Source organism: Ranitomeya variabilis, chromosome 7 (assembly GCF_051348905.1).
Source record: "Ranitomeya variabilis isolate aRanVar5 chromosome 7, aRanVar5.hap1, whole genome shotgun sequence".
Taxonomy (NCBI): domain Eukaryota; kingdom Metazoa; phylum Chordata; class Amphibia; order Anura; family Dendrobatidae; genus Ranitomeya; species Ranitomeya variabilis.
In genome coordinates this window covers 4,303,979-4,328,622 of record NC_135238.1, presented here as the reverse complement: position 1 = coordinate 4,328,622, position 24,644 = coordinate 4,303,979, and the positions used below count along the sequence as shown (strand labels likewise).

The 24,644-nt window shown below is 46.2% G+C and overlaps 1 protein-coding gene across 1 annotated transcript; it reads left to right on the top strand.

Moving 5' to 3' along the window:
- Nucleotides 1–1,492: 1,492 nt before the first annotated feature.
- LOC143785041 (uncharacterized) lies at nucleotides 1,493–24,644 on the top strand. Its single transcript, XM_077273698.1, has 4 exons — nucleotides 1,493–1,893; nucleotides 5,643–5,766; nucleotides 14,467–14,540; nucleotides 23,605–24,644. The coding sequence occupies exons 1-4, from the start codon at nucleotides 1,578–1,580 to the stop codon at nucleotides 24,162–24,164; spliced, it is 1,074 nt and encodes a 357-aa protein (XP_077129813.1). The 5' UTR covers nucleotides 1,493–1,577; the 3' UTR covers nucleotides 24,165–24,644.

The following is a 24,644-nucleotide window of genomic DNA, read 5'->3' as shown; positions in this document are numbered from 1 at the left end:
ATGTTTGGCATCTTAATTGAGTGTTCTATTGTATGTTATATATTTATCTTTTCATATTGTTACAGATTTGGGAAAACCCGACATGGGCTTTTATTTTTGGAGATATCTGTAGGATTGGAAGTGAGGATGATCTCTGACCATGAAACCCATTTACACTTTCAGTTGAAGTTTGGGTGTAGTTTGTCAGCAGCAGAGCAGGAGGCTCTACGCAGACAGGTATGTGTGAGTGTGAACTCAGGCCAGAGAAGGCAAAGGTACTGACGCACCTACGAGGGATACAGCAGTGCAGTCGCCCACGGCAACAGACTGATACGGATGCTACATGTGTAAACCGGGGGATAAAAGTTCTGGTTTTGTTTTGTGAAGAAGAAAATAAAAATGTTTAAGTTGAACTTCCTTGGGTCACTGCCTCATTGCATCATGGACACGAAAACTGCTGCCTTACACCCTGTTAGCTGCATTTAGTGTAGAGATAGATGCTGGAGGAGGGATAGGTTTGGATTAGTGGAGGAGATGGTCAAGAAAAACACGAAACCATGAACCGTATACCCTTTCTGGGTGAGAAGGGTTGCATGGAAATACATCAGAAAAAAGAGAAACACCTAACCCATGGCCTGAGAACTTGCCGCTTGTGGGTGCTCTGGGGAACAATTGTCCGCCTTCTCCCTCTGGTCACCCCAGTGTTTCTGCCTGCTTGTTGCGGTGCTGTTATGGAGTGACTTGGGTTGGAGTAGTGGTATTGCAACTACTAGGGTCAGAACCGGCAGGTAGACTATGCAGGAATAGCCAGGGGTTGGTAAACAGGAGCAGCAATATAGTTGAGAGGATAAGCAGGTTGAATAGTCAGGAATAGCCAGAAGTCGGCACACTGTATAGCAAAGTACTGCAGTGCGCAGGCGCTGGGCCCCTCTGACCTTTCCCGGAGCACGTACACTGCAGTACTTTACTCTGACCTGATATAAGTTCGCAGGAGCGCGATGCCGAGGAGCGATGAAGAAGCAGGCGGGCGGCGTCGCAAGAAGATGAAAGGTGCCAGACCCGGACCTGCGACACCCATCGGACCAGACCGCCCCCCCGGGTGAGTATAATATAACTTATTTTTCTTCACTTGCAGGTCGGACCGGGGGCTTATCTACAGCATTATAGAATGCCGTATATCAGCCCTAAAAGGCAGTGGCCACATCTTATAGCGGAAAAATCTGCTGACAGGTTCCCTTTAAGCAATAGATCCTGAGTGTGGACTGATCGCAGGTCAAAAAAGAATCCACAATCTCAATGCAGTGATCCTCCTGTTAAGAGAAAATTGCTAAGACTAATATTTTCTCATCGTCATCGCTATCTTCTAGTGTGCTATAAGGAAGTAGAAACATATTCTGGTAAGAAACTACATTGACCCCTGTATTAAAATCTACCTGGAACACGGGCTTATGGGAAAAAAAATCAGGAACAAAACTAATTGTAGATAAGGTCTGAAAAAACATTCATTAATAAGCGGCTGTAAAAACAAGACTTTGGCCTAACGTCTTGATGGTTTATTCCGAGAGAAGAGCGTTGAAGGTGCAGATATCTCACCAGCCATGGAGGATGAAGAACTGAGGAGGAAGATTAGAGATTTTACCTTTGACAAATGTAAAAGGGGCAACCAGGGTTTTCGGAGAATCCTTCTGCAGCTGTTCGGGTACCTCGGCCATGGGAAGTCGTCATTTATCAACACCATGATGTGTGTCTGGTCCAACAGTGACTACAAAAATCATGCAAATGCATCAGATACAGACGAGGGTCACACGACGAAGAGGTTGACTTACCAGCTCACCAAGAACATTGTCCTGGTTGATAACAGGGGCTGCTCCAAAATGAACACATATGAAACTGGGGAGATCTTCGCCCAACTTGGTAAGTGTAAGAACTAAACAGGAAGGTGCGAGGGAAGACCTGGCTTCTTACTGACGTTCTCCAGAACATTGTCACTGTAATTGTGCTTTCTCCATGGATGGTGTTACCTACTAGGATTCCTGGGGCCATACTGTATGGGATCAGTGTGTGAATGTATGGAGGTGTCTTGTACATAACCATCAATGCTCACTATTCGCTATAAACTCAGAGCACACTCACATACTCAGGGTATGGATGGCTGAATTTAGCCAAATTGTCACATTACAGTATAGACATCAGCATAGACACATCGTGTACCCTAAGTTATACAGAACAGATGCAGAAGAGATGAGAGTCCCGCATATACTGATGCAGTTGGTTTGAGTTACTCCTGATTATGGTGGATATCTTACTGGCAGTGTCGCCCAGTATCAGACAAGGCAGAGATTCTTAGGACCACCCTTTAGATTTATTGAACAAGTACTCTTATTCCATTTGTATTGTACATACCAACCAAGAATGAGATTTAACGTAACAGAAGTAGTGCCAGACCCCATCATGGAGTTCTTTTTTGAGTTAGAACTTGGGTGACCACTAGGTCTCATCCGTTGGGCCAGTCCCACCATGATCAGAGGGCACTATACGACTGAGGCTTGAGTCCTTACAACCGCGCATTATTATCATCTTTCAGATGTCATCAGAAATCACATGAATATCACATTAATGACCACAAACTCCGGATTATTGGTCTCCTCCTAACTGCAGAACTCCTCCATCCATATCTCCTCATAGTGATAATCATTAATCTCTGAGTTGTTTGAAACCTGAACTAATTTTATAAAATACCTGGTAAATTCATTCATGTTTGTGGTTGGATATAATTTGATCAGAAGTTTATAAATATTATACCCTGAATTATTGATCGGGGGAAAGCCTGAGGTCTCGCCATGATTTCTTTTAAATAAGGAGATTTAATGATTTCTTAATCAAGTCTTACTGAAAAATATGGAATAATTCGTCTGTACTGAATGAGTTATTATAGATGTCTTCCTTGTCGTAACTTTATCCCTGAATCTTCCCCGGTCTGTCACATATTCCAGAAGGTACAGGTGTGTCGTAAATGTCAGCGATGACCTCTAGAGGGAAGAACGTTCTACCGTCATTATGGAAGGCACAGTGCGAGGAGGGCTTGGATGCCTTTCTGGATAAATGTAATATTTCAAGTTATAGTTACTAGCTTCCATGATTGAAAATTCATCTTAGCATCTAGTGTCATTTAGTTTTAACTTTTAAACTATAGGTCTGTGAAATTATAAATGAATAGCAAACTGTCTACTTAAAGTACGAGGGTTAATATGTTCCACACTCCGGTTACATGAAAACTTGACTTTCTCCATGAGGTCACTGTCTCCCCAGTCATTGTTGGGCAGGTTTGACCATGTCCCATCAGTTCTTTTGTGAGTGTGGTGCGGGAAAAAATGGCTGCCGCCATTGTGATGGGTCTTAGGGTATGTTTGGTGCTCGTATTTATTGAAGACTTTGTGAAAACTATGGAGAAAGTGTTTTGTTTCACATAATTGTCTATTCATGGACAAAGGAGTTCATGAAAGGTTGCACAAGTGTCGGCTATGGAGTCGGAGACCCATCTGATGACCACACTGAGCACTCCGTAGACTGATTAAGTCAGACAGTAACAAGGGATTATGTGTAAATCATAGGATGAGGATTCACATCGGATGAAGAGGTGTAGGCAGCCGTGCATTGGAGGCTCGCAGCTCACACTGCAATAGATTTAATCAGTGCTGTGCTGTCCTGTCCAAGGGGACAGGCACAGCTGATAACTGCTGACCGAAAAACCGGTCCCTGTGGCAAACCCGAGAAGCAAGGTGATCAAATACATCCTGGATACTGTCGCGCTAAACAGCTTGTGGACGGACATGGAGGAAAAAGACTTGTAATGATTAGTGATTAGCAAATAGTGAAATATTTGGATTTGGGAAAATTGGCACAAATAATTTCTAATATCCGTGTATTCGTACCGAATAACGAATCCAATGCAAGTCAATGGGAAAGACAAATATTTTTCTGCTGTACCCAACAAACAGGTTTGAAGGCCTGAAAAAAAAAAAAGCTGAAATGGATGGGATGGCAATCTGTTATAACTGCACCTGCCGAAATAAAACCCGCTCAGACAACACACTCGCAGCAGGGCATGGTAGCACATCCAAGGTGTACAAGGAGAGGTCAGGCCAAGTGTGCAGCTAGGACAACCAATAGTTAAAGGGTTACTTAAGTAGTCCTTCACCATCTTGGTTAAGTTTCCCGTTCTCATCATAGTTACATCCACAGATAGCTCTTGCTGATGGGACTGTCTCATGAATATGGCCCAGTCAGTGGACATTTGCCCCCTCCCTGAGTTGCACCTGGTGTGCGTGGCCCTCCCCTGTAATCCTTGTGGGTGAAAACAGCCGGTGTTGTCTGAGGGTAATCTTTTCAGCAAGTCTTCCACAATGGCCCTCTGACATGCATGCCCTGAAAATGGCCTGCCAGGAGAAAAACGTAAAAAAAACCCCTCCTACTTACCTTCCCTGCGCACCCTCGCAGCATCCTGTTCCGGCTTCCAGCAGCTCCTACGGCGATTACGTGTCCCCGTTCATTAAGGTAATGAATATTCACCTCTATCCATTCACTGGTGACATGCAGGGAAGGTAAGTAGGAGGTTTGTTTTTTTACAGCTGCTGGAAGCTGCGGCTGTTATTGTGTGCGTTATAGGAGAAATTAATAATCTTTGCCAGTACAGTGAATATTCATTGCTCTTTAGCAGTGGGCACAGATACAGCCGCAGCCGCCAGCTCCTGCCTCCTGTGACGCACTGCTCCGCCGCTCCCCCTCCACCGCCGGCTCCTGCCTCCTGTGACGCACTGCTCCGCCGCTCCCCCTCCACCGCCGGCTTCTGGGACAATGACTCGTGTATAAGCCGAGGGGGGCGTTTACAGCACAAAAAATGGACTGAAAAACTCGGCTTATACACAAGTATATTGCGGTAAATAATTCACCAGAATTATTTATAATATTATTAGAAAGTGATTGGTGAATGATATATATTCTATGTATAAGATCTGCAGCCCAAGCACTAGATGCTCCATGTTAGTTATATGAAACATCACAAATCGTTATTTCTTCTATTTATAGAGAGGAATTGATCATAAATCCCTGCGTGTAAGATTGAATTACTATGATAATTGCAGTGATTATGTGAGCATAGCTTTATCTGTGCTATTCCTATTGATATACTTCTCATTGCACGTCCATGTCCATCCACCAGACGTTTAGTGTGACAGTGTCCAGTATGTATGTAGATGTGAAATCTTGTTTAGTGTGCTGAACGCAGAGAGACTACGGCTGAACATTCCGAATTTATCTGCTCTCGAAGATCATTAAAATAAATTCTGCAGTGCGGGTGCGGATTATTTGTTACTGCCCCTTGTATTATTTATATACGGATCACAGCACATTTTGTTCTCATGTGTCATAGATGCAGGGGTTCACTTTCGGGCCTCTACTATTGTCCAGAATGAGGGTCCCGTGATCCCCGGTTCTGACGGTTGCAGCCACCTCAATGACCGGAGCGGAGGCCACAGGTCACGAGACATCCTCAATATATCAGACGTAACTGAACAAAGACAATGTGATGATGATGAATTCAATTCCTTCTGATTGTATCATTTATAGTTGTTATCACCTATTTGATGCCTAAATTTAATTTTCAGCAAATTTGCTGCCTCTGGACAAGTCGGTGGATTGGAGCCATGGATTTGGGCTGGTGGACAGGATTGTGGAAGGCGAGCCCCATGTGAAAGCCTCTGATTTCACCATTCCTATATTCGTGTACAGGTAGGAGATCTTCTCACCAGTATCTCATCCCAATCTCAGCGATCAGACATTTCTTACATATATATTCAGAAGCTGCTGCATGTATCAGGTTAGAAAGAGCCAGGAGCAAAATCTGTACCGGAGCCAGCAACGTCCCGTGTGTACAAGGGTTAATGTATGAGGCACTGACACAAGTGGGCTCCCTGAGGTACAAGGACTACAGGTGAGCAGGACGATCTCCGGAGGATCAAGTTCAAATTGAATTTCCTGAAATTTTGGGGGCTTTTTACGCCAAATTAAATCACTTTAAGATTTCATTTGAAGTTCACAAAAAATAAAATCTTGCCCAGAAACATGACACTGCTGCTGAAGAATTAGAAATCTCGAGATTCTCCATAATGGCCTACAACTATGACACCTTACAGATTACCATAACTTAAAAAAAGAAAAACACAAAAATTGAGCTTCACTTGAGTTGGTACACAAGCAGCACATAAACGCATGTTCACATTGGCCATAAAACATATAAAACCTAAAAGAGAAAAAACTGCTGTAACTAAGTAAATAAAAAGAAAAAAAGTGTATTTAAAAAACAGCGTTTTTAGTACTACTGTTTTTTATCAAAAATAGCATAAAAGCCATCCCACCACGACAAAGTAACTCTGATCGGAACGGTCCTACACTGTCTAATATTAAAAACCTTACCATGTGTGTGAATATGGGCAGACAAAAGAACTGGGCCCAACCAGTGGACACCAGTCTGGGGAAGCCTAATATACAATTTCCAGCTAAGGAGAGGGAGGCCACACCCCGGTTTGCACAGAATGCAATAATACAAAGAAAAAAAAAATTGAGCTTGACTTGGTACATATGCAGAACATAAAGTTATGTTCACATTGGCCATAAAAAATATAAAACCTACAAGAGAAAAAACTGAGCAAAAACCCTGCTGTAACTAAGTAAATAGAAAGCAAAAAGTGCATTTAATTAACATAGACTTTTTAGTAATACTGATTTTGAACAAAAATAGCATAAAAGCCATCCCACCACGACAAGGTAACTCTGATCGGGATGGTCCTACACCATCTAAAAACTTTAACATAACTTGTACAGTGGTGGTTAGTACCTGGGCTATCAGAGATCAGCGCTTTCCCATACTGCCACCGGGTATTTCTTTCTCTTCTGTAGTGTAAGCTCTTATGGTCAGTGAGGTCCTCTCTCTCCTGTAGAGTGTAAGCTCTTATGGTCAGCGGGGTCCTCTCTCTCCTGTAGAGTGAAAGCTCTTATGGTCAGTGGGGTCCTCTTTCTCCTGTAGAGTGTAAGCTCTTATGGTCAGTGGGGTCCTCTCTCTCTCCTGTAGAGTGTAAGCTCTTATGGTCAGTGGGGTCCTCTCTCCTGTAGAGTGTAAGCTCTTATGGTCAGGGGGATCCTCTCTCTCCTGTAGAGTGTAAGCTCTTATGGTCAGTGGGGTCCTCTCTCTCCTGTAGAGTGTAAGCTCTTATGGTCAGTGGGGTCCTCTCTCTCCTGTAGAGTGTAAGCTCTTATGGTCAGTGGGGTCTTCTCTCACCTGTAGAGTGTAAGCTCTTATGGTCAGTGGGGTCCTCTCTCCTGTAGAGTGTAAGCTCTTATGGTCAGTGGGGTCCTCTCTCTCCTGTAGAGAGTAAGCTCTTATGATCAGTGGAGTCCTCTCTCTCTCCTGTAGAGTGTAAGCTCTTATGGTCAGTGGGGTCCTCTCTCTCCTGTAGAGTGTAAGCTCTTATGGTCAGTGGGGTCCTCTCTCTCCTGTAGAGTATAAGCTCTTATGGTCAGTGGGTTCCTCTCCTGTAGAGTGTAAGCTCTTATGGTCAGTGGGGTCCTCTCTCTCCTGTAGAGTGTAAGCTCTTATGGTCAGTGGGGTCCTCTCTCCTGTAGAGTGTAAGCTCTTATGGTCAGTGGGGTCCTCTCTCTCCTGTAGAGTGTAAGCTCTTATGGTCAGTGGGGTCCTCTCTCTCCTGTAGAGTATAAGCTCTTATGGTCAGTGGGGTCCTCTCTCTCCTGTAGAGTGTAAGCTCTTATGGTCAGTGGGGTCCTCTCTCTCCTGTAGAGTGTAAGCTCTTATGGTCAGTGGGGTCCTCTCTCCTGTAGAGTGTAAGCTCTTATGGTCAGTGAGGTCCTCTCTCTCCTGTAGAGTGTAAGCTCTTATGGTCAGTGGGATCCTCTCTCTCCTGTAGAGTGTAAGCTCTTATGGTCAGTGGGATCCTCTCTCTCCTGTAGAGTGTAAGCTCTTATGGTCAGCGGGGTCCTCTCTCTCCTGTAGAGAGTAAGCTCTTATGATCAGTGCGGTCCTTTCTCTCCTGTAGAGTGTAAGCTCTTATGGTCAGTGAGGTCCTCTCTCTCCTGTAGAGAGTAAGCTCTTATGATCAGTGAGGTCCTCTCTCTCCTGTAGAGTGTAAGCTCTTATGGTCAGTGGGGTCCTCTCTCTCCTGTAGAGTGTAAGCTCTTATGGTCAGTGGGGTCCTCTCTCCTGTAGAGTGTAAGCTCTTATGGTCAGTGAGGTCCTCTCTCTCCTGTAGAGTGTAAGCTCTTATGGTCAGTGGGATCCTCTCTCTCCTGTAGAGTGTAAGCTCTTATGGTCAGCGGGGTCCTCTCTCTCCTGTAGAGAGTAAGCTCTTATGATCAGTGAGGTCCTCTCTCTCCTGTAGAGTGTAAGCTCTTATGGTCAGTGGGGTCCTCTCTCTCCTGTAGAGAGTAAGCTCTTATGATCAGTGAGGTCCTCTCTCTCTCTCCTGTAGAGTGTTAGCTCTTATGGTCAGCGGGGTCCTCTCTCTCCTGTAGAGTGTAAGCTCTTATGGTCAGTGGGGTCCTCTCTCTCCTGTAGAGTGTAAGCTCTTATGGTCAGTGGGGTCCTCTCTCCTGTAGAGTGTAAGCTCTTATGGTCAGTGGGGTCCTCTCTCCCCTGTAGAGTCTCAGCTCTTATGGTCAGTGGGGTTCTCTCTCTCCTGTAGAGTGTAAGCTCTTATGGTCAGTGGGGTCCTCTCTCTCTCCTGTAGAGTGTAAGCTCTTATGGTCAGTGGGGTCCTCTCTCCTGTAGAGTGTAAGCTCTTATGGTCAGTGGGGTCCTCTCTCTCCTGTAGAGTGTAAGCTCTTATGGTCAGTGGGGTCCTCTCTCTCCTGTAGAGTGTAAGCTCTTATGGTCAGTGGGGTCCTCTCTCTCCTGTAGAGTGTAAGCTGTTATGGTCAGTGGGGTCCTCTCTCTCCTGTAGAGTGTAAGGTCTTATGGTCAGTGAGGTCCTCTCTCTCCTGTAGAGTGTAAGCTCTTATGGTCAGTGGGGTCCTCTCTCTCCTGTAGAGTGTAAGCTCTTATGATCAGTGGGGTCCTCTCTCTCCTGTAGAGTGTAAGCTCTTATGGTCAGTGGGGTCCTCTCTCTCCTGTAGAGTGTAAGCTCTTATGGTCAGTGGGATCCTCTCTCTCCTGTAGAGTGTAAGCTCTTATGGTCAGTGGGGTCCTCTCTCTCCTGTAGAGTGTAAGCTCTTATGGTCAGCGGGGTCCTCTCTCTCCTGTAGAGTGTAAGCTCTTATGGTCAGTAGGGTCTTCTCTCTCTCCTGTAGAGTGTAAGCTCTTATGATCAGCGGGGTCCTCTCTCTCCTGTAGAGTGTAAGCTCTTATGGTCAGTGGGATCCTCTCTCTCCTGTAGAGTGTAAGCTGTTATGGTCAGTGGGGTCCTCTCTCTCCTGTAGAGTGTAAGCTCTTATGGTCAGTGGGGTCCTCTCTCTCCTGTAGAGTGTAAGCTCTTATGGTCAGTGGGGTCCTCTGTCTCTTCTGTAGAGTGTAAGCTCTTATGGTCAGTGAGGTCCTCTCTCTCCTGTAGAGTGTAACCTCTTATGATCAGTGCGGTCCTCTCTCTCCTGTAGAGTGTAAGCTCTTATGGTCAGTGGGGTCCTCTCTCTCCTGTAGAGTGTAAGCTCTTATGGTCAGTGGGATCCTCTCTCTCCTGTAGAGTGTAAGGTCTTATGGTCAGTGAGGTCCTCTCTCTCCTGTAGAGTGTAAGCTCTTATAGTCAGTGGGGTCCTCTCTCTCTTCTGTAGAGTGTAAGCTCTTATGATCAGTGGGGTCCTCTCTCTCCTGTAGAGTGTAAGCTCTTATGATCAGTGGGGTCCTCTCTCTCCTGTAGAGTGTAAGCTCTTATGGTCAGTGGGGTCCTCTCTCTCCTGTAGAGTGTAAGCTCTTATGGTCAGTGGGGTCCTCTCTCTCCTGTAGAGTATAAGCTCTTATGGTCAGTGGGGTCCTCTCTCACCTGTAGAGTGTAAGCTCTTATGGTCAGTGGGATCCTCTCTCTCCTGTAGAGTGTAAGCTCTTATGGTCAGTGGGATCCTCTCTCTCCTGTAGAGTGTAAGCTCTTATGATCAGTGGGGTCCTCTCTCCTGTAGAGTGTAAGCTCTTATGGTCAGTGGGGTCCTCTCTCACCTGTAGAGTGTAAGCTCTTATGGTCAGTGGGGTCCTCTCTCTCCTGTAGAGTGTAAGCTCTTATGGTCAGTGAGGTCCTCTCTCCTGTAGAGTGTAAGCTCTTATGGTCAGTGAGGTCCTCTCTCCTGTAGAGTGTAAGCTCTTATGATCAGTGGGGTCCTCTCTCTCCTGTAGAGTGTAAGCTCTTATGGTCAGTGGGGTCCTCTCTCTCCTGTAGAGTGTAAGCTCTTATGATCAGTGGGGTCCTCTCTCTCCTGTACAGTGTAAGCTCTTATGGTCAGTGGGGTCCTCTCTCTCCTGTAGAGTGTAAGCTCTTATGGTCAGCGGGGTCCTCTCTCTCTCCTGTAGAGTGTAAGCTCTTATGGTCAGTGAGGTCCTCTCTCTCCTGTAGAGTGTAAGCTCTTATGATCAGTGAGGTCCTCTCTCCTGTAGAGTGTAAGCTCTTATGGTCAGTGGGGTCCTCTCTCTCCTGTAGAGTGTAAGCTCTTATGGTCAGTGAGGTCCTCTCTCTCCTGTAGAGTGTAAGCTCTTATGATCAGTGGAGTCCTCTCTCTCCTGTAGAGTGTAAGCTCTTATGGTCAGTGGGGTCCTCTCTCACCTGTAGAGTGTAAGCTCTTATGGTCAGTGGGGTCCTCTCTCTCCTGTAGAGTGTAAGCTCTTATGGTCAGTGGGATCCTCTCTCTCCTGTAGAGTGTAAGCTCTTATGGTCAGTGGGGTCCTCTCTCTCCTGTAGAGTGTAAGCTCTTATGGTCAGTGGGGTCCTCTCTCTCCTGTAGAGTGTAAGCTCTTATGGTCAGTGGGATCCTCTCTCTCCTGTAGAGTGTAAGCTCTTATGGTCAGTGGGGTCCTCTCTCTCCTGTAGAGTATAAGCTCTTATGGTCAGTGGGGTCCTCTCTCTCCTGTAGAGTGTAAGCTCTTATGATCAGTGGGGTCCTCTCTCTCCTGTAGAGTGTAAGCTCTTATGATGAGTGGGGTCCTCTCTCTCCTGTAGAGTGTAAGCTCTTATGGTCAGTGGGGTCTTCTCTCACCTGTAGAGTGTAAGCTCTTATGGTCAGTGAGGTCCTCTCTCTCCTGTAGAGTGTAAGCTCTTATGGTCAGTGGGGTCCTCTCTCCTGTAGAGTGTAAGCTCTTATGGTCAGTGGGGTCCTCTCTCTCCTGTAGAGTGTAAGCTCTTATGGTCAGTGGAGTCCTCTCTCTCCTGTAGAGTATAAGCTCTTATGGTCAGTGGGGTCCTCTCTCCTGTAGAGTGTAAGCTCTTATGGTCAGTGGGGTCCTCTCTCTCCTGTAGAGTGTAAGCTCTTATGGTCAGTGAGGTCCTCTCTCTCCTGTAGAGTGTAAGCTCTTATGGTCAGTGGGGTCCTCTCTCCTGTAGAGTGTAAGCTCTTATGGTCAGTGGGGTCCTCTCTCTCCTGTAGAGTATAAGCTCTTATGGTCAGTGGGGTCCTCTCTCACCTGTAGAGTGTAAGCTCTTATGGTCAGTGGGGTCCTCTCTCCTGTAGAGTGTAAGCTCTTATGGTCAGTGGGGTCCTCTCTCCTGTACAGTGTAAGCTCTTATGGTCAGTGAGGTCCTCTCTCTCCTGTAGAGTATAAGCTCTTATGGTCAGTGGGGTCCTCTCTCACCTGTAGAATGTAAGCTCTTATGATGAGTGGGGTCCTCTCTCTCCTGTAGAGTGTAAGCTCTTATGGTCAGTGGGATCCTCTCTCTCCTGTAGAGTGTAAGCTCTTATGGTCAGTGGGATCCTCTCTCTCCTGTAGAGTGTAAGCTCTTATGATCAGTGAGGTCCTCTCTCTCCTGTAGAGTGTAAGCTCTTATGATCAGTGGGGTCCTCTCTCCTGTAGAGTGTAAGCTCTTATGGTCAGTGGGGTCCTCTCTCACCTGTAGAGTGTAAGCTCTTATGGTCAGTGGGGTCCTCTCTCTCCTGTAGAGTGTAAGCTCTTATGGTCAGTGGAGTCCTCTCTCTCCTGTAGAGTGTAAGCTCTTATGGTCAGTGGAGTCCTCTCTCTCCTGTAGAGTGTAAGCTCTTATGGTCAGTGGGGTCCTCTCTCACCTGTAGAGTGTAAGCTCTTATGGTCAGTGGGGTCCTCTCTCCTGTAGAGTGTAAGCTCTTATGGTCAGTGGGGTCCTCTCTCTCCTGTAGAGTGTAAGCTCTTATGGTCAGTGGAGTCCTCTCTCTCCTGTAGAGTATAAGCTCTTATGGTCAGTGAGGTCCTCTCTCACCTGTAGAGTATAAGCTCTTATGGTCAGTGAGGTCCTCTCTCTCCTGTAGAGTGTAAGCTCTTATGGTCAGTGGGGTCCTCTCTCTCCTGTAGAGTGTAAGCTCTTATGGTCAGTGGGGTCCTCTCTCTCCTGTAGAGTGTAAGCTCTTATGGTCAGTGAGGTCCTCTCTCTCTCTCCTGTAGAGTGTAAGCTCTTATGATCAGTGGGGTCCTCTCTTCTGTAGAGTGTAAGCTCTTATGGTCAGTGGGGTCCTCTCTCTCCTGTAGAGTGTAAGCTCTTATGGTCAGTGGGGTCCTCTCTCTCCTGTAGAGTATAAGCTCTTATGGTCAGTGAGGTCCTCTCTCTCTCTCCTGTAGAGTGTAAGCTCTTATGATCAGTGGGGTCCTCTCTTCTGTAGAGTGTAAGCTCTTATGGTCAGTGGGGTCCTCTCTCTCCTGTAGAGTGTAAGCTCTTATGATCAGTGCGGTCCTCTCTCTCCTGTAGAGTGTAAGCTCTTATGGTCAGTGGGGTCCTCTCTCTCCTGTAGAGTGTAAGCTCTTATGGTCAGTGGGGTCCTCTCTCTCCTGTAGAGTGTAAGCTCTTATGGTCAGTGGAGTCCTCTCTCTCCTGTAGAGTATAAGCTCTTATGGTCAGTGGGGTCCTCTCTCCTGTAGAGTGTAAGCTCTTATGGTCAGTGGGGTCCTCTCTCTCCTGTAGAGTGTAAGCTCTTATGGTCAGTGGAGTCCTCTCTCTCCTGTAGAGTATAAGCTCTTATGGTCAGTGGGGTCCTCTCTCCTGTAGAGTGTAAGCTCTTATGGTCAGTGGGGTCCTCTCTCCTGTAGAGTGTAAGCTCTTATGGTCAGTGAGGTCCTCTCTCCTGTAGAGTGTAAGCTCTTATGGTCAGTGGGGTCCTCTCTCTCCTGTAGAGTGTAAGCTCTTATGGTCAGTGGGGTCCTCTCTCTCTCCTGTAGAGTGTAAGCTCTTATGGTCAGTGGGGTCCTCTCTCTCCTGTAGAGTGTAAGCTCTTATGGTCAGTGGAGTCCTCTCTCTCCTGTAGAGTATAAGCTCTTATGGTCAGTGGGGTCCTCTCTCTCCTGTAGAGTGTAAGCTCTTATGGTCAGTGGGGTCCTCTCTCTCTCTCCTGTAGAGTGTAAGCTCTTATGGTCAGTGGGGTCCTCTCTCACCTGTAGAGTGTAAGCTCTTATGGTCAGTGAGGTCCTCTCTCTCCTGTAGAGTATAAGCTCTTATGGTCAGTGGGGTCCTCTCTCTCCTGTAGAGTGTAAGCTCTTATGGTCAGTGGGGTCTACTCTCTCCTGCAGAGTGTAAGCTCTTATGGTCAGTGGGGTCCTCTCTCACCTGTAGAGTGTAAGCTCTTATGGTCAGTGAGGTCCTCTCTCTCCTGTAGAGTGTAAGCTCTTATGGTCAGTGGAGTCCTCTCTCTCCTGTAGAGTATAAGCTCTTATGGTCAGTGGGGTCCTCTCTCTCCTGTAGAGTGTAAGCTCTTATGGTCAGTGGAGTCCTCTCTCTCCTGTAGAGTATAAGCTCTTATGGTCAGTGGGGTCCTCTCTCTCCTGTAGAGTGTAAGCTCTTATGGTCAGTGGGGTCTTCTCTCTCCTGCAGAGTGTAAGCTCTTATGGTCAGTGGGGTCCTCTCTCACCTGTAGAGTGTAAGCTCTTATGGTCAGTGAGGTCCTCTCTCTCCTGTAGAGTATAAGCTCTTATGGTCAGTGGGGTCCTCTCTCTCCTGTAGAGTGTAAGCTCTTATGGTCAGTGGGGTCTACTCTCCTCTTCCTCTTGTACATTTTTGTATATTACAAGCAATTATACGCTTAAGATTGGATCAAATTCATTTGCTGGAAATCAAATTTTGGGGGTAAAACTTTGTGAAGTTTGTAAATTAGAATTTCCAAAGATCGGCTCAGCTCTAACCCGTCCCATATGCAGCCGTCATCTCTGCCCCCATATGGTTTCACCAGTAGCTGCCTGTAGTCGTTGCCCAACACTCACACTCCTATCTGCATTATTGCTCTGTATTCATGAACATTGGGATCAGTTTATTGATTTCTTTCTGTTTTATTTAGTGTGACAAATTCATCAACTCCTGGGCTACAGGAAGAGCTAAAAGAAATATTTCGTATTGCCAGAGAGCTAACAAGTAAGTGTCCTCCATGTATATACAGATCCATCATGTATGTATTGTCAGGTAAGAACCCAGTAACTCCAAAAAGATGGAAAGAAGGGCCAAGTTCTCATAGGAACATTTCTCTAGGTAAAGCTATTGCAACATCCGGAGCTCAGGGTGGAGACCCTCGAGTACATTGGCATGGGTCGGATCCTCTTTTTCCTGTCACACAAATGATGGTGGCCGTGCCCCGTGCCTGGTGCTCCACTGGCACTGTGGAGAGGCACATGGCTGTGGGTGTGCTGGGGTTAAATGCCACTTTTTTCTGTTCCCTCTTAACATGATGGCACTCCCCAGGGTGCAGAGTTAGACAGAAGAGTCAGGCGTAAGGTTAATGGTGGAACAGGTTAACTTTTACCTCCAACACAGCCCAAAGGATAACAGCCAGAGATGGAGCAATGAAACACGTGCAGGTGACAGAAGTTCCCATGTCGTAGAAGGTCGATGGTGGCAGAAACCGAGAACTGGGTTGCATGAGGAGCACAGGGCAGCGAGTCTCTCCAGTGTGTAAAGCTGGTGTCCAGAACCAGCTCTCTGGAATCACCTTCCATCCCTCTAGCTGGCCTCCATGTCCCGTCTCACTAATCTTCTTTATTTATGAAGGGCGGTAGCAGCTGTTTTCCCCATAGTGGCTGTGAGTAACTTACTTCTGGCTGACTATTCTTCCTGTGTAGCGGGCATGTTTGCAGTGGCAGTGGCTTTGCCCTATGTGCTGTAGAGAACCAAGGCATCACTCTAGTCCAGTAGTAGACATGCTGATGCTTTGTCACACCTTTCTCCCAATAGCTGCTCCATAACTGCCTGGCAGGAACAAGGGAATGCTCTCCCTCACAAGTTTTGCTTGAGCTGTCCTTGGATTATACTGTACTCTTAGGTTCTCACGTAATCTGTAGACTCAAACTATACTTGCCATAACTTTTAGTTTACCTTTAGAGATGAGCGAATCAAAACGTACCCGAACATCCACAGGTTCGCTCATCCCTACGTACCTAACCCACCCACCCACCAAGCTGTTCTCTTAGCAACCTGACTTGGAGAGGAGATCTTACTGTTTCTTGTCCTAATTTATAACCTGTCACAGCTTTGCGGTTTAGGAGTCAGGTGGAAGTTGCAGACAAGTTAAGGTGGACTCATTGTGACTAATAGAGGATGTAAAACCTCATGGTGGTGAGCAGGCTTGGCTTTGGTGGCCTCAAGGATGTTGTAATGGTAACATCAATCATGGTCGGCACAGTGGTTAAACACAGGAGTGAGGATAATAGGGTAACTGCTGCCCTGAAAGTTTACTGGCTCTGCTTGAATGGCCCCCAGTGTGTCCCGCCTCTTTATTGCTGTCTGTCCTGGTGCCGCCCCTTTATGGCTGTCTGTACTGCTGCTGTCCCTTTATGGCTGTCTGTCCTGGTGCTGCCCCTTTATGGCTGTCTGTCCTGGTGCCGCCCCTTTATGGCTGTCTGTACTGCTGGTGTCCCTTTATGGCTCTCTGTCCTGGTGCCGCTCCTTTATGACTGTCTTTCCTGGTGCCACCCCTTTATGGCTGTCTGTCCTGGTGCCGTCTCTTTATGGCTGTCTGTACTGTTGCTGTCCCTTTATGGTTGTCTGTCCTGGTGCCGCCCCTTTATGGCTGTCTGTCCTGGTGCTGCCCCTTTTTGGCTGTCTGTCCTGGTGCCGCCCCTTTTTGGCTGGCTGTCCTGGTGCCGCCCCTTTATGGCTGTCTGTCCTGGTGCCAAGCATTTATGGCTGTCTGTCCTGGTGCCAAGCCTTTATGGCTGTCTATCCTGGTGCCACCCCTTTATGGCTGTCTGTCCTGATGCCGCCCCTTTATGGCTGTCTGTCCTGGTGCCGCCACTTTATGGCTGTCTGTCCTGATGCCGCCCCTTTATGGCTGGCTGTCCTGGTGCTGCCCCTTTATGGCTGTCTGTCCTGGTGCCAAGCCTTTATGGCTGTCAGTCGTGGTGCCACCCCTTTATTGCTGTTTGTCCTGGTGCCGTCTCTTTATGGCTGTCTGTCCTGATGCCGCTGTTACGAAACTGCAGCACAGAACTAGGAGAGATGGGGGAAAGCTGACCCTGCACTAAGACTAGGCTGAAACCCTACGATGGAGTGGGCGAACCATTCCTTGCGAATAGATCCACCGCCTATCCTAGTCTAAACTCAGCAAAGACCTATAGATAAGGGGAAGGAGGTCCCTAAAAGATCTAAGGACTGGGTACAAAAAACAGGTCACCTCCTAATAGGAAACACAGAGAAGGCTGCAGAAACAAACACTGCTTAACACTGTTGCCCAGCAAGGAATGGGAGGCAGGTGCTGGGTAATAAAGGGTGATACAATCACCTGACCAAGACAACCCAGGAGAAAAAGACCAGCAGCCAGAAAACCACAACAAGATGGCGGATGGTCAAAACAAAACAGATTCTAACAGTACCTCCCATTTTACGAGGATCCTCCGGATCCTCTTGGCCGAGCCTTAATCGGAAATCTCCTGTGAAAAGCCTTAATGAGCCTTGAGGCCGAGACGTCCTCAGCTTTCACCCAGAAATTTTCCTCGGGACCGAAACCCTTCCAGGACACGAGATACTGCAAACTTCCTCTGTGCCTCCTGGAATCTAAAATGCGTGAAATCTCAAACTCGCCGTCCTCTTCAACTGGAGGAACAGTCGGCATCGCCTCCTTATCTGGTGTGTCAACTTTCTTCTGTAAAGATACATGAAAAACTGAATTAATTCTCCAGGACGAGGGGATGTCTAATCTCACCACTGCCGCGTTGACCACCTGAACCACTTTGAAGGGTCCTACAAACTTATGCCCCAGGTTTTTAGAAGGGATCTTCAAAAACACAAATTCCTGGAGGACAACCAGACCATGTCCCCAACTGCAAACAATGCCTCCCTTCTTTCACTGTCAAAATATTTCTTTGACCTCCTATTAGCCTCTTTCTGATTATGGCGTACATTGGTCCAAACCCTGTCCAAATTTCCAGAAAAACTCTCCTCCTCAGGCACTGCCGCCCCAATCTTAGAAAATGGACTGAAAGATGGATGTCTCCCTGTACAGCAAAAAAAGGAGAACACCCATCCGAGGAAGACATATGATTATTAAGAGCAAACTCAGCTAGTGGCAGATATTCCGACCACATCTCCTGACCACATCTCCTGATTGTCTGCTACAAAACATCTCAAAAACTGCTCGACGTCCTGGTTATTCCTTTCTGTCCATGGGAACCACATGGAGCATGACAATCTCTTTCACAAATGCCTTAGCTAGAGTCTTGGCGAATGGTAATTTATTGAACGGGGCCAGATGACACATCTTACTAAACCAGTCCACAACAACCCAGATGACAGAAAAACCCTCAAAGACAGGCAGATTAGTGATAAAATCCATAGCGAGATGTGACCATGGTGAACTAGGAACCTCCAAATGGCACAGCAACCCTGCAGCCAGGGCATGTGAGGCCTTCGACCTAGCGCACACAGTACACTGACGCACCCACTTGATGATTTCTCTTTGCCACCCTGGCCACCAGAAACTTCGACCGATCAACTTTTTAGTTTCCGAAATCCCTGGATGACCTGCCAACCAAGACTCATGACATTCAGCAAACAAAGCTCTCCGCAAGGCTCTAGGCACAAATAATTTGCCATATGGAGTGTTAGTTGGTGCAGCATTCTGAGCCTCCAGGATGCTACTCTCCAACTCAGAATCCAATGCTGCCACCACCACCCCTCTCTGCAAAATTCATTCCTCCTTCTCAGTATTAACTGCTGGAGAGAAACTACGTGACAAAGCATCCACTTTAACATTCTTCGTCCCAGGGATATATGTTACGGGAAATGAAACCGGGCAAAAAACAATGCCCACCTAGCTTGACGGGCATTCAAACGTTTAGCAGCAACCAGATATATCAGATTCTTATGATCAATAAAAACCTGTATCGGATATCTAGCCCCCTCCAAAAAATGTCGCCAATGCTTAAACGCGAGTTTAATAGCCAGCAACTCTCTGTTCCCAACATCATAGTTGAGCTCAGTCTCTGAAATTGTTTTAGAAAAAAAGTACAGGGATGCACCCCATCCTCTCCCTCCCTCCTGGGACAGAACTGCCCCCACCCCTACTGAAGAGGCATCAACCTCTACCAGAAATGGCTTGGTCTCATCTGTCTGGCTCAAAACAGGAGCAGAGCTAAACCTCTCCTTGAGATGCTCAAAAGCCTTAGCAGCCTCAGGGGACCATTGGACAGTATTAGAACCCTTCTTAGTAAGATCAGTAAGGGGTTTTGCGATCACAGAAAAATTCTTTATGAATTTTCTGTAATAATTGGCAAACCCCCAAAATCTCTGAACCGACTTCAAACATTCAGGCCTAGGCACTCCAGCACTGCCTGAACCTTCACCGGATCCATCTCAAACCCATCACTGGAGGCAAGGTACCCCAAAAAACTCATTTTCTGTACCGCAAACTCGCACTTCTCCAATTTAGCAAAGAGTGAGTTTTCACTCAAAATCTGTAGAACTTTGTGGACTCTCTGCCAATGCGACTCCACATCAGGTGAATATATCAAAATATCATCCAAATAAACAATAACACTCCTACCGATCAACGACCTCAGAATGTCATTAATGAAATTTTGAAAAAACGCAGGTGCATTAGTAAGGCCAAAAGGCATAACTACACACTCAAAATGACCTTCTGGGGTATTAAAGGCTGCCTTCCATTCATCGCCCTCCTTCACCCACAGCAAATTATATGCCCCACGAAAGTCAATCTTAGAGAACCACTTCTCTCCGGTTAGTTGGTTAAAGAAATCCAGAATAAGGGGCAACGGGTAAGGATTGCGCACAGTGATCTTATTAAACTCCCGAAAATCCAGACACGGCCTAAGGCCCCATCCTTCTTTTTGACAAAAAAGAATCCTACAGCCACAGGGGGCTTAGAGGGTCTTATATGACCTGCAGCTAAACTAGTCTGTAGGTATTCCTTTAAGTCCTCCCTCTCGGGAATCGTCAGACTAAATAAACGACTCTTAGGAAGTGCGGCACCTGGGATGAACTCAATAGCGCAGTCATAATCTCTATGGGGTGGTAGAGCTTGCGACTCAACCTCTGACAATACCCTCCAGAAATCCTGAATGGCTTCAGGTAGCTCCTTCTTCTCAACAGCAGCAATGTGAACATTACAACAATTACCATAACACCCCTGACCCCAGGACCTTATAGTACTAGACGACTAGTCCAGCAAAGGATTGTGCATTTTTAGCCAGGGCAAACCCAGGACTACTGGGCAAAATAATTTAGCAAGAACAAAGAAGCCTATACACTCCTGATGTTCCATATTCACAGTAAGTGGGAACCCGGTAACTTTCGAGAAATACACCCATGTTCCAGAGGAGTGTTATCAATAGCCACAACAGGAATAGGAGATGACAATGGTTCAGAATCAAACTTATATTTGTCTAGGAATTGTTGATCAATCAAATTAAGTACAGAGCCACAATCCACCATTACCTGAAAATCCATGTTATGTGGTATTACCAGAAAAAAAAACTGCTGACCGTAAAAACGCAATACGAACTGGAGTGTTATTCCTACTGACCTTTTTTTTTTTTTTCTTTCCTTATGCGAACCTCACATTGCTTAATAAAATGGTCAGCCTTACCACAATACAAGCATAGCCCTTCAGCGAACCTCCTCTCCTTCTCCTGGGAACGATAAGACATCGCCCCAAGTTGCATCGGTTCCCAGCTATTGACGGGGCTATCCTGAGAGACTGGATTCAGCATTATAAGAACCTTCTCTTCATTCTGTCTGCCTCTCAATCTTCTATCCACACAGATAGCTAACTGCATAGCAGTTTCCAAAGTATCAGGTGCAGGATATGCAATGAGCAAATCTTTAACTCTTTCACTGAAACCTGCTAAAAACTGACTCTTGAGCGCTGGGTCATTCCACCTGACCTCTGGGGACCATTGTCTGAACTGGGTGCAATACCTTTCAGCATCCACAGAGCCCTGTTTAAGCCATCAGAGCTCTGCCTCAGCTGATGTGACCCGATCAGGATCATCATATAACAACCCCATAGCAGTAAAAATGCTTCTACTGATGTCAAACAAGGATCATCAGGATATAATGAAAATGCCCAGATTTGGGGTTCATTTAGCGATAAAGACATAATAATCCCCACACGCTGTAATTCACTCCCTGAGGATCTGGGTCTAAGCCGAAAATATAGTAAACATGCATTTTTAAACGTAAAAAAATCCTGCCATTTACCAGAGAAAAACTCAGGTAATCCTACCTTAGGTTCTTCAGAGCGTGCTCCAGGGTAATTACTCACGTGCTGTTGCAGGTCGGCTACTTCCAAAGTTAACCCTTGCGAGCGTTGAGCAAGTTCCTGGACCCTGCACATATTGAAAGAATCTGGGAATTTTTTTTTTTTATATGTGTGGCTGGGCAAACTGTTATGAAACTGCAGCACAGTACTAGGATAGAAGGGGGACAACTGACCCTGCACTGAGACTAGGCCGACACCCTACGATGGAGTGGGCGACTCATTCCTTGCGAATAGACCCACCGATGATCCTAGGTTTATCTCAAGCGAAGACCTATAGATTGGGGGAAGGTGGTCCCTAAAAGATACAAGGACTGGGTATAAAAACGGGTCACCTCCTAATAGAAACACAGAGACGGCTGCAGAAACCAACTGAAAACAGAAACTAAGACTAGCAGAACCAGAGGTCCCAGAACTGCACAATATCAAACACAGAAAGCTGTTAGAGCACCTAGCCAGAACTCTAGCGGATTAACACTGATGTCCAGCAAGGACTGGGAGGCAGGTGCTGGGTAATAATGGGTGATACAATCACCTGACCAAGACAACCCAACACCAGAGGAAAAAGACCAGCAGCCAGAAAACCACAACAAGATGGGGGATGGTCAAAACAAAACAGATTCTAACAGCCGCCCCTTTATGGCTGTCTGTCCTGATGCTGCCCCTTTATGGCTGTCTGTTCTGGTGCCGAGCCTTTATGGCTGTCTGTCCTGGTGCCGCCCCTTTATGGCTGTCTGTCCTGGTGCCGCCCCTTTATAGCTGTCTGTCCTGGTGCCGCCCCTTTAGGGCTGTCTGTCCTGGTTCCGTCCCTTTATGGCTGTCTGTCCTGGTGCCGCCCCTTTATGGCTGTCTGTCCTGGTGCTGGATGTCAGACAGCTGGGGATACCGCAGTACTTGTGTATTCCAATGTACTAGCACTTCACCTGACTCCTACTGTGGTTGTTTTAATCCTGTGATTTAAATAAAGCTGTGGCCATTTTGACAAGTAACATAATGTGTTTTGTGTATTTCTTCCTGTGATTAGGTTTACTGTAGCTATGGTTGTTTTATGATGGAGCGGGGTCCCATATCCAGAAGTCATGTATGTGCTGTGAAATCTGTGTGTATTGTGTCCTTTATTTTACTGTACTAAATACAAATGTTGAGGTGACATCTGCTTTAATGGTGGGTGAATTTGCTGACATTTCTCGAGTATGTAGCTTCCGTGCCAATAATGAGTCAGTAAAGGCTGATCTATAGTCCAGTATTTCACTCTCTGTCATAGAAAATAGTAAAAGTCCTTGGGGTCCCTCATGTCCCCCCTCCCTTTTTTCTTTCGTCTACCCTTTGTCTTGAGGAGACACATGATGGATTGGATGCCTTATGTAAAATGGCAGTGACAGAGAAGTGAATCAGAGTATAATGCAAGGATTCTTCTTTATGTCCAGATGACTGAAGAGGTTGTGTATTGTCCACAGAGACAGGAAAAGTCTTATTAGGGTCTGAAGTGGATCAAAGAAGATCTGAGACCCTTTACAAATAGCCATGGTCACGGCATTACGAATCACGATGACAGAGCAGACAGCATGGATCCGGGAGAAAATATGGAATATTGGAATTTCTATACATTCAATAATAATGAGACATACATTGTTGGCACCGGGATAACTGGGCAATCATACACATATTTTCTCATAATTATAACCCTTGCCAAAAGCCCCAAAGCCATAGGGCCATATAACTGCCAGCAGCTCGGCCATGCTTGGTCTCTACGTGTAGGTAAAATCCCGATACAAAAGATGACATGAGTCTCAAACTTCTATGATCGCACTATTTATTACATAAATTGGGATTTCCTAAAATCATGAAGGACTGAGTCCAGCCCACAACCGGGTCCTTGTGAGGTCATCATAGAGGGGTGCAGGGGTGGGACTCAGGGTCTGATAAAAGATCAATCCCAATAATTATCAGTGTTTGTACAGAGAGATACATATCGTGTATGTAGGGACCCCGTTTATCAACTGCCAAATCGAAGCGCTCTCCTTCTAAACTGAATCGTCTCTGCGATCGGTGTAGTAAGTTCTCCTGTTGATCCCTTTTATTTTATGTAACCCTCTATGCTGTATTATTTTGACCCCTTGTAAAATATTGTGTATATTTTTCATACACACTGCCTCCCTTTGGATTAACCATAAAATGTAATAGTTCTGTTCTGTAAACTACTCCTCGAAGCCATAATCTACCGTGCGGTGTCCACTTGACCGAGATAGAGTGGTGGTGGTGGCGAGTAGTCTGGGGTTATCGGAGAGTAGCTGTGACTGTACCGGAGTGTGTACACATATTCCCTGTGTTAGAATCTGGAGGTGTGTATGCCGTACCCTCACAGTTAATTTTCCAATAGCCGGCGGCGTGAACAGGCTGCGGCCTCCTCCGTTCATCTTCGGCCAATCATGTAATTGTCCGGACGATATGGGGCAGCAGAGAGCTGTTCACTCCAAAGATCACAGCGGGTGGTACTCGTGACCTTCCGGCCTGTGATATTGTGAATTTATGGGATAAAGAAAGTCCTGACACATATTGTATCCCTGGCAGTCTCCATTGACTTACACGCGGAGCTGCGCCTCAGTCGTTGAACGTGTGTGAAATAGTGAAAGAGGAAAAGCTGAACATTCACTGTTCTATTCATCTGTAACTGGAATCAGTTCTGATGTTTCACTGTTACTCTCATTTCAGAGGTTGTTCCCATCGTTGTCCTCACTCACCGGAATCACGAGAACTACACCGAGATTCAGAATATGTTCAGGGACATCGGAGTCGATACGTTTTTTTGCATTGAAAATTACACAGATAAGAATCCGAAGAAAAAAAGGGAAACTCACGAGGCGGTCATCCAGTTCCTCTACGAAGTCATCAGTGATGCCCAGTTCCGAGACAAACAGCCCCGGGACGCCGATCAGGAGATGATTGTTCGGAAACTATTTGTGCTGAATTATATTCACGAAAGGGAAATGAAGCTTCACGAGACAAATCTAGCCACACAGAAAGATGTAGAGAACGTTCAGATGGAGCAGACCTTCAGACTATGGCATCAGGAGGAGGAAGCACGGAGGCAAAAACATAGAGAAGAACATAAGGAAAGAATGGAGAGATTACAACGAGAGTTCGACAGACAGAGATTGCGAGATCAGTTCGAGCATGAGGAGAGATTGGAAAATATAGAGAAGAAAAAAGGAAAGAAAAAAGGAAAAGCAAATATGAAAATACTGCATGGTGCAGATGGAGGACAGTGGTGAGCGTGAATATGGATCTGTGCGATGTCCCATAATGTCCCCATATGTATATTGCACACAATAATTCACCCAGAGAGCAGACAACGGTTATAAAGGATAAGAGTTTTTTTTGAAGAAAGCATGGACATCGGAGATCCACCACAGGCTACGTCTGCACAGGAGAGTTTGGTGCAAACATTTTACGACTGTTTCTTTATGGAGTCTGCAATGTATGAACATAGCCTAATAAAAAAGCATAACCTTGTGTGAAGTTCCCAGGGTGCAGACAGTGGACTAATCATTGCTAAGGGTCCTATAGCTACTATTAGCCAGATGTTCTTGAGGCTCCCTGGTTGTAGGAAGACAGGGGCAGGTCATGTACAGTAGATGGCTGACAGACTGGAGCTTTAGACACTATTGCCTTTATTATACCCGGATCTGTCATTTGATTTGTATTTTTATCCAATTTACACTTATTGTATGCAATCCAATAAAATCAATCCA

Coding starts and splice junctions, on each gene's coding strand:
- LOC143785041 (XM_077273698.1), top strand. CDS start 1,578: ATGGAGGATGAAGAACTGAGGAGGAAGATTAGAGATTTTACCTTTGAC. Junction 5,767..14,466: donor ATTCCTATATTCGTGTACAG/GTAGGAGATCTT, acceptor TGTTTTATTTAG/TGTGACAAATTCATCAACTC. Junction 14,541..23,604: donor TATTGCCAGAGAGCTAACAA/GTAAGTGTCCTC, acceptor CTCTCATTTCAG/AGGTTGTTCCCATCGTTGTC.